General features: G+C 43.9%; 1 protein-coding gene across 1 annotated transcript; it reads right to left on the bottom strand.

The window, feature by feature from the left end:
- Positions 1-2509: 2509 nt before the first annotated feature.
- Positions 2510-4798, bottom strand: LOC115104708 (terminal nucleotidyltransferase 5C-like). The gene is made up of 2 exons (XM_065006822.1): positions 4216-4798; positions 2510-3096 (listed from the first exon to the last, which is right to left on the bottom strand). Exons 1-2 carry the CDS (start codon positions 4796-4798, stop codon positions 2510-2512), a joined length of 1170 nt encoding a protein of 389 aa, XP_064862894.1.
- Positions 4799-9266: the final 4468 nt, after the last annotated feature.

The following is a 9266-nucleotide window of genomic DNA, read 5'->3' as shown; positions in this document are numbered from 1 at the left end:
AAATTGAAGAACAACTGACGCTATATTGAGGTTCTCTAAAACACAGAAGGCTTGATCAGATACTGTCTCATTTGTACATTGTGTGTTGTGATTTGTCTATATGGTATGTCTAATTTGAAGTGTTTCTACCTTCATTCACTGCAGCATACTTGACCCTCATCTACCTCACTATAGTATATTTAAGCAATATTGCCTGAGGTGTAGTATATGGCCAATATACCACGGTAAAGGGCTGTTCTTAGCCACGATGCAACACGGCCACAGCCCTTAGCCATGGTATATTGGCCATATATCAAACCCCAGAGGTACCTTATTGCTATTACAGTGGGGCAAAAAAAGTATTTAGTCAGCCACCAATTGTGCAAGTTCTCCCACTTAAAAAGATGAGAGGCCTGTAATTTTCATCATAGGTACACTTAAACTATGACAGACAAAATGAGAAAAAAAATCCAGAAAATCACATTAGGATTTTTAATGAATTTATTTGCAAATTATGGTGGAAAATAAGTATTTGGTCAATAACAAAAGTTTCTCAATATTTTGTCATTGCCAACAAAGGGTATATAACAGAGGTCAAACATTTTCTGTAAGTCTTCACAAGGTTTTCACACACTGTTTCTGGTATTTTGGCCCATTCCTCCATGCAGATCTCCTTCTAGAGCAGTGATGTTTTGGGGCTGTTGCTGGACAACATGGACTTTCAACTCCCTCCAAAGATTTTCTATGGGGTTGAGATCTGGAGACTGGCTAGGCCACTCCAGGACCTTGAAATGCTTCTTACGAAGCCACTCCTTCGTTGCCCGGGAGGGGGGTTTGGGATCTTTGTCATGCTGAAAGACCCAGCCACATTTAATCTTCAATGCCCTTGCTGATGGAAGGAGGTTTTCACTCAAAATCTCACGATACATGGCCCCATTCATTCTTTCCTTTACACGGATCAGTCGTCCTGGTCCATTTGCAGAAAAAAACAACAAAGCATGATGTTTCCACCCCCGTGCTTCACAGTAGGTATGGTGTTCTTTGAATTGCAACTCAGCATTCTTTGTCCTCAAAACACGACGAGTTGAGTTTTTACCAAAAAGTTATATTTTGGTTTCATCTGACCATATGACATTCTCCCAATCTTCTTCTGGATCATCCAAATGCTCTCTAGCAAACTTCAGACGGGCCTGGACATGTACTGGCTTAAGCAGGGGGACACGTCTGGCACTGCAGGATTTGAGTCCCCGGCAGCGTAGTGTGTTACTGATGGTAGGCTTTGTTTCTTTGTTCCCAGCTCTCTGCAGGTCATTCACTAGGGGTGAGAGCTTGCGTGGAGCCCCAGATCGAGGGAGATTATCAGTGGTCTTGTATGTCTTCCATTTCCTAATAATTGCTCCCACAGTTGATTTCTTCGAACCAATCTGCTTACCTATTGCAGATTGTCTTCCCAGCCTGGTGCAGGTCTACAATTTTGTTTCTGGTGTCCTTTGACAGCTCTTTGGTCTTGGCCATAGTGGAGTTTGGATTGTGACTGTTTGAGGTTGTGGACAGGTGTCTTTTATACTGATAAGTTCAAACAGGTGCCATTAATACAGGTAACGAGTGGAGGACAGAGGAGCCTCTTAAAGAAGAAGTTGCACGTCTGTGAAAGCCAGAAATCTTGCTTGTTTGTAGGTGACCAAATACTTATTTTCCACCATAATTTGCAAATAAATTCATAAAAAATCCTACAATGTGATTTTCTGGATTTGTTTTTCTCATTTTCTCTGTCATAGTTGAAGTGTACCTATGATGAAAAGTACAGGCCTCATCTTTTTAAGTGGGATAACTTGCACAATTGGTGGCTGACTAAATACTATTTTTGCCCCACAGTATACAGTCTGATATACCATGGCTGTCAGCCAATCAGCATTCAGGACTCAAACCATCCAGTTAATAATATAAGAAATGCTAGGTCTACACTTCATACAGTATTTCTGTGATGTTAAACAACTTTCTCATTAATTGACAATCTAGGATCCCCCGTCACAGGAAGGTGACAAAGAACTTGTTTGACATTGTAGCCGACAGTGCTGATGACTGATCTACAACTAATTTTGCATCATAAATACCTACTCATTATTATTTGTAAATCATTCAGTCAACATTTACCCACAATGCATCACAGATTTTATGCTCTTGAACACGGCCAAAGCCTGCCTGCCTGCCCTGCTGATGCAGCTAAAACAGCCATGTAAACGGTTCTTTCCCTCTGACATTTTCCCTCACAGCTATTCTCTCTCCCATTCAAAACAACAACAAAAAATTGAACGATGACGTGGTGGCCGGCCTTTATCTAAAGAACTCCAATCCTCCCTATTCTGTGTCCACTGTCTCTCACGTCATAGGCAGTGTCTTTTCAAAGCATTGAACAAACTGTGCTCATGCAGCCTGTTTTCTTTTTTTTAATCTATTTTGTGCCTCTGGTTACAGAGTAGAACCATATAGAACACAGCCCGCATGCTCTCCCCCACTCACATGCTGGGACCTACACCAGGCCGGTCTGCATGTGGACATGTAAAGGGTAGGTGTGGTAAAGGAGGGGGGGTTGTGCTGCCTGGGGAATGTAGTAGCTGCTGAATATGGGGTCAGCCATGTAAGGTGCAGGCTGGTAGAAGCAGGTGATGTTGGCAGTATTGGGAATGGCATTCTGTTCCCCCAGCACCCTCAGAGCCAGGACCGTGATCATATTGAGTGTCTGCCTCCGCTCATGTCCCATCAAACACACTGTACTATCATCTATCACCCGACGCAGGGTCATCAGAAAGTCATATTTGCCCGTCTCCTCATCGCCAATAAAGTGGCAGCGCAGGTAGGCCTCGATTTTGCGCTGCTGCTCGCTGAGGTCAGGAAAGTCAATAAAGAAGCGGGAGCACATGTAACGCTCAAGGGACTTGATCTCTGTCTCACTGGCTGGCCTGAAGTTCCTCACGAGCAGGTCACTGTACTTCAGAAGTCCACCTCCTCTGATCTCCTCTGGGTTATGGGTGGCAATGAGTCGGAAGCGCAGGTGATCCATGGCTTGCTCAAAGTCACCGTACATGCACTCTGCTACCACAGTGATGCTGACCCTGTCTTTTAAGGCCGAGCTTGGCCCTGGAAAGACTATGGTTGTCTCTGGTGGCCCTGGTTCCTGAGCAGCAGCAGGCTCAGACTCTGGGACTCTGTCCCATGTGGTTTGAAGGGACACTGATTCCTGAGTAGCTTCTGAGTTGGGAGGCTTTTTTGAGTATTTCACCCTGACTATTTGTTCTATGTTGTGGGGTGATGTGTTTTTATCTTTGGATGAAACAGCTGGAGTAAGGTGATCTGTGAGTGTTTTAGTGCTCTCTGAGTTCCTCTGTCTGGACCCTGAGGAAGATGAATAATGGCCTTGATCAGTGTCTATTAAAGAGGGATTTGGTTGTATTTCTATTGGCTCAAACAGCTGTGTTGTCAGATCTGACAGATCTTTTAACAAAGACCATTTTTCAGGGAGTGATGAAGTGCTGCTCATCTTTCGTGACATCTTCCTTGGAGATTTAGGTGAGGGGCAAAAGTCAGGTACAACTTGCTGGGATGTGTCACAGGTTTTCTTGGCTGGGGGAAGGAATGAATGTTCAAGGTGTACGTTTTGTGTGACAGCAGTGCAGTCTTGGGATGTGGATTGAAGTATCACCTGAAGTTGAGCTTGCTCTTGTTGCAGTGCTGAGTTCTCTGTGAGCAACATGGGGGATGGATTGATGTCTTTTGACTCAGAAATCAATGACTCCTCTGTGTTACTTTGAGGGTCTACAGATGTATTTGGCACCAGAGGTTCCATCTCTTCTGTCATTGTTTTGGAGGATATAACTGAGAGGTAATCTGTATTCTGAACAAATTGTATTTTTACTGTATCAACTGTTAACACCACCACCTCTTCTACCTCTTCCTCATCCTCCAGAGATCCCAGGTCAAGCTCTGCTTTCGCTAACACTTCCTGTTCCTCTTGCTTTCCAGTTGCATGCACATCCATCGGATGCGATGATTCTTCCTTTTGAACAATAACCTCTTCACTGTGGCACAGACTGTCAGTGAAGTGTGTCATCATTGAGTCATTGTCTTTATGTTCTTTTAGATTCACAGAAGGGTACTGGGGTTCCATTATAGTTTTCTCTTCCCCTCTATCCAGATATAACACATTGCCATTGTGTAACTCCAATCCCTCACACTGACCCTCTTGCCTCCTCTCAGTCTCCCAATATGCCTCCAGCATATGGTCCAATATAATCTGGAAGGAGTCCACACTGAATTCAAACTGTCGTCGCAGGGAATTTACGAACCTGAGCCCCACAGTCTTACCCCGGTTATTGGACAGTGAGATTAGGCTCCAGCGGTCGTGCTCATTGAAGACCTTGACCATCTTCTGTACGTAGGCCTCCTTCATGGTGAGGCAGGTGATCTTGCGTCTGTTGACCCCATGGGGAAGGAGGTCACGCAGGCTGCCCAGCACCACCTCCTTGATAACCTGGAAGTCCTCCTGTCTGGGCAGCTCCACTCCAAAGATGATGTCCAGGTCTCTGTAGCCCGTGCCGTTGTCCCTGACCATCACATAGCTGGCGGTGGAGCCATTGAGGCGGATGTCCCTTACCCTGATCTCCCTCTCCACCAGCCGGTCCTTTACTACATGGATGATGTCCATGGGTCTCACCTCCAGGGTGGGGAAGTTCCCTCGGCCGTGGATGGGGATCACCTCTGTCAACACCTGGTCCAGAGTCTGGACTTGCTCCAGGGTCAAGTTGTGGAATCTTCTATCCATTTGGAGCTCCATTATCTTGGGTTTACCTGCAAAAGGACACAATATTGTATTTAGAAGAACCTGTGTAATTTCATGCCACAAAATGTGTGTTCAATGGGAAAGATTCTAATGCATTTTACAACAAGTGAAGAAATACTATCATTCATTCATTCACATTGAGTTCAGGGGATGTCAATGTCAACACTGAAACACAAGAGACACCAAAGGCACAGATTGCACCATTCCAAATGAAAAAAAAGCTGTGTTGGTACTACTAAGCATAAGATACTGCCTCAGCAGGATACAAGGCACCATCTATGGAATATGCTGTAGGATGCCTCCTCCAACTCACAAATCTTGCCAGTTACTGTCACACATGTGCATTACCCCCCCCCCCCCCCCCCCTTACACCCACATGAACACATGGGGGTGGAAGATGTCAAATGAAAAATTTATCAGGAAGGTAACCAGCTAGGAACTTCCTCTCAGAAGAGAAGTAATATGAGCAAACCGTGTCCTTGTTGTTCTAGTTTGCACAATATCCTCTGATCCAAAGGTAATAGTTTTATTTTCAACTGCTTAATTTGTGTATTTTAAATTTAGTGATAAATGAACTCATTAAATAAAAAATACTCTTGGCTGTCTATAAACAAATCAATAAGGCTACGTAAACATTTGGAAATTATATCCCACAAATAAGATTAGCCTGATGTCGCCTACACAGATTTAACATGAACAGTGGTGGGAGGTCAACAGCTGGGGTATGTATTGGTACTTTCCCACAAGAGCCAAAAGTTTGCATGGACAGTTCTTATGGAATCCATCATGTACTGGAATAATAGTCTCATGCTGCAGAATTTTAGTCTCATGTGCAACCCCTTCTCGCCCGCGCGCCTGCTCCCACTCTTTAGATAAAACTGTATGAGTCATACAGTCACTGAATAAAGCACCCCTCGCCGCGTCTTCTGGATTTTCTGCATGCGTGTAAAAAACATCGCCACTTCTCACATATTCCCATTGTATATTTGAGACTTATGCTATACAAATATGGTATTTCAAGCAAAGAGTCCAGTTGTTGATAATCAGAATCGATCAAGTAAAATATTGCGTAGGTTATCAATCTGTTCTCTTGAGATTTTATTTTACATCCTTATTAGACTAAATACTCAACGACGTGATGCCGCGTATGCACAGTCTATGCAATTTACCTAAATAATATTTACAAACCTTTTATTAGCCTAGTGAACACTCACGGGACAGTGAATAGACCACGCACGTAGACTACATAAACATGCTTAACAACAGCTAAATATTTTATTGAACAGAAACTAATAAAATATACAAAATAAAACATTTTGGTGAGTTTAGTCTACACCTCTTCTCCCACGTCTTCACCTGATGCAATGTTGTTAGGTATAATTTACACACTGGCCAACATTGTTTGCTATTGTTTAATCCGTCCATGGACAATGCAAATCATTAGCCTATCAAATGTACATATTTGTTTGATCCGTTTACATTCAAATTGTATAAGCACAAACCTTATGTATTTCGAAATTATTCCTGTATCAAATGTAACATGACAATGATCATGCAATTAAATAATTGACTTTAGCCTACTCACCTAACTGCTGAATGAAATGGTAGAACTTAGCCAAACTATAGTGATAAAAACAACAATAAGTGATATCCAACAGGTTTAATTGGATCTCCGAGTCGTAGACACAATTCGTTATTATCTTGCTAAACTGTAGGTTCGTGCGTGATCGCTGTCCAACAAGACAGTGGTGCTGAAACAAACTGAAGTTCAACCACGCACTGTTTTCTCTCAACTGGGAGCGTAATGTAGTTTCCATGGCAATCTGGCGTCACGATGTTACGGTAACTGAACGATACCCTGTCTGTTCATTATGGGATTGTCTATCAATCAATCTACATATACAAAAGTATGTGGACACCCCTTCAAATTAGTGGATTCGGCTATTTTCAGCCACACCAGTTGCTGACAGGTGTATAAAATCCATCATTGGATGCCACCTTTCCAATAAGTTAGTTCTGCACTGCTAGATCTGCCTAGGTCAACTGTAAGTGCTGTTTTTGGGAAGTGGAAACATTTAGGAGCAACAACGGCTCAGCTGCGAAGTGGTAGGCCACACACGCTTACAGAATGGGACCGCCAAGTGCCGAAGCATGTAGCGAGTAAAAATCATCTGTTCCAAGTTCCAAACTGCCTCAGGAAGCAACGTCAGCACACTGTTTGTCGGGAGCTTAATGAAATGGGTTTCCATGGCCGAGCAGCCAATGGTGGCAAGCCCAAGATCACCATGTGCAATGCCAAGCGTTGGCTGGAGTGGTGTATAGCTTGCCGCCATTGGACTCTGGAGCAGTGGAAATGCGTTCTCTGGAGTGATGTTTCCATCTGGCAGTCCGAAGGACGAATCTGGGTTTGGTGGACTCCAGGAGAATGCTACCTGCCCGAATGCATAGTGCCAACTTTAAAGTTGGGTGGAGGAGGAATAATGGTCTGGAGCTGTTTTTCATGGTTTGGGCTGGGTCCCTTCCAGTGAAGGGAATTCTTAATGCTACAGCATACAATTACATTCTAGACGATTCTGTGCTTCCAACTTTGTGGCAACAGTTTTAGGCAAGGCCCTTTCCTGTTTCAGCATTACGATGCCCCCCGTGCACAAAGCAAGGTCCATGGTTTGTCGAGATCAGTGTGGAAGAACTTGACTGGCCTGCACAGAGCCCGGATGTCAACCCCATCGAACACCTTTGGGATGAATTTGAATGCCGACTGCGAGCCAGGTTAAATCGACCAAAATCAGTGCCCGACCTCACTAATGCTCTTGTGCATGAATGGAAGCAAGTCCCTGCAGCAATGTTCCAACATCTAGTGGAAAGCCATCCTAGAAGAGTGGGTATTGTTATTGCAGCAAAGGGGGGGACCAACTCCATATTAATGCCCATGATTTTGGAATGACATGTTTGAAGAGCAGGTGTTCACATACTTTTAGTTATGTAGTTTATCTGTCAATGTTTTCATACCCCTTGACTTATTCCACATTTTATTGTTACAGCCTGAATTCAAGATGGATTAAATATAGTTTTTTGACCCATCTACAGGTAATACACCATAATGACAAAGGAAAAACAAGTTTTTAGAAATGTTATCAACTGTATAAATCAAATAAACTGATCACATTTACATAAGTATTCAGACCCTTTACTCAGTACTTTGTTGAAGCATATTTGGCAGCGATTACAGCCTCAAGTCTTCTTGGGCATGACGCTACAACCTTGGCACACCTGTATTTGGGGAGTATTTCCCATTGTTTTCTGCAGATCCTCTCAAGCTCTATCAGGTTGGATGAGGAGAGTTGCTGCACAGCTATTTTCAGGTCTCTCAATAGATGTTCGATTGGGTTCAAGTCCGGGCTCTGGCTGGGAAACTCAAGGACATTCAAAGACTTGTCTCCAAGCCACTCCTGCGTTTTCTTGGCTGTGTGCTTAAGGTCGTTGTCCTTTTGGAAGGTGGACCTTTGCCACAGTCTGAGGTTCTGAGCGCTCTGGAGCAGGTTTTCATCAAGGATCTCTCTGTACTTTGCTCCGTTCATCTTGATCTTGACTAGTCACCCAGTCCCTGCCACTGAAAAAACATCCCCACCACATGATGCTACCACCACCATGCTTCACTGTAGGGATGGTGCCCAGTTTCCTCCAGATGTGATGCTTGACATTCAGGCCAAAGAATTCAATATTGGTTTCATCAGACAAGAGAATCTTGTTTCTCATGTTCTGAGAGTCTTTCGGTGCCTTTTGGCAAACTCCAAGTGGGCTGTCGTGTGCCTTTTACTGAGGAGTGGCTTCTGTCAGGCCACTCCACCATAACAACCTGATGAGTGGATTGCTGCAGAGATGGTTGTCCTTCTGGAAGGTTCTCCCATCTCCACAGAAGAACTCTGGAGCTTTGTCAGAGTGACCATCGGGTTCTTGGTCACCTCCCTGACCAAGGCCCTTCTCCCCCGATTGCTCATTTTGGCCGAGCGGCCAGCTCTAGGAAGAGTCTTGGTTGTTCCAAACTTCTTCCATTAAAGAATGACGGAGGCCACTGTGTTCTTGTGGACCTTCAGTGCTGGAGACATTTTTTTGGTACCCTTCCGCAGATCTGTGCCTCGACACAATCCTTTCTCGGAGCTCTATGGACAATTCCTTCGACCCCATGGCTTTGTTTTTGCTCTGACATGCACTGTCAACTGTGGGACCTTATATAGACAGTTGCTTTGTCATGGGTTATTGTGTGTAGAATGATGAGGGGGAAAAATTGATTCATTCAATTTTAGAATATGGCTGTAAAGTAACAATGTGGAAAAAGTCAAGGGGTCTGAATACTTGCTATATACAGCAATAGCTGAATAGGATGACATTGACTGGAATACAGTATGTAAATATTATTAAAGTGACTAGTGTCCCATTATTAAAGTGACCA

This window comes from Oncorhynchus nerka, linkage group LG22 (genome assembly GCF_034236695.1).
Source record: "Oncorhynchus nerka isolate Pitt River linkage group LG22, Oner_Uvic_2.0, whole genome shotgun sequence".
Classification (NCBI taxonomy): domain Eukaryota; kingdom Metazoa; phylum Chordata; class Actinopteri; order Salmoniformes; family Salmonidae; genus Oncorhynchus; species Oncorhynchus nerka.
This window is presented reverse-complemented; position numbering and strand designations above follow the sequence as displayed.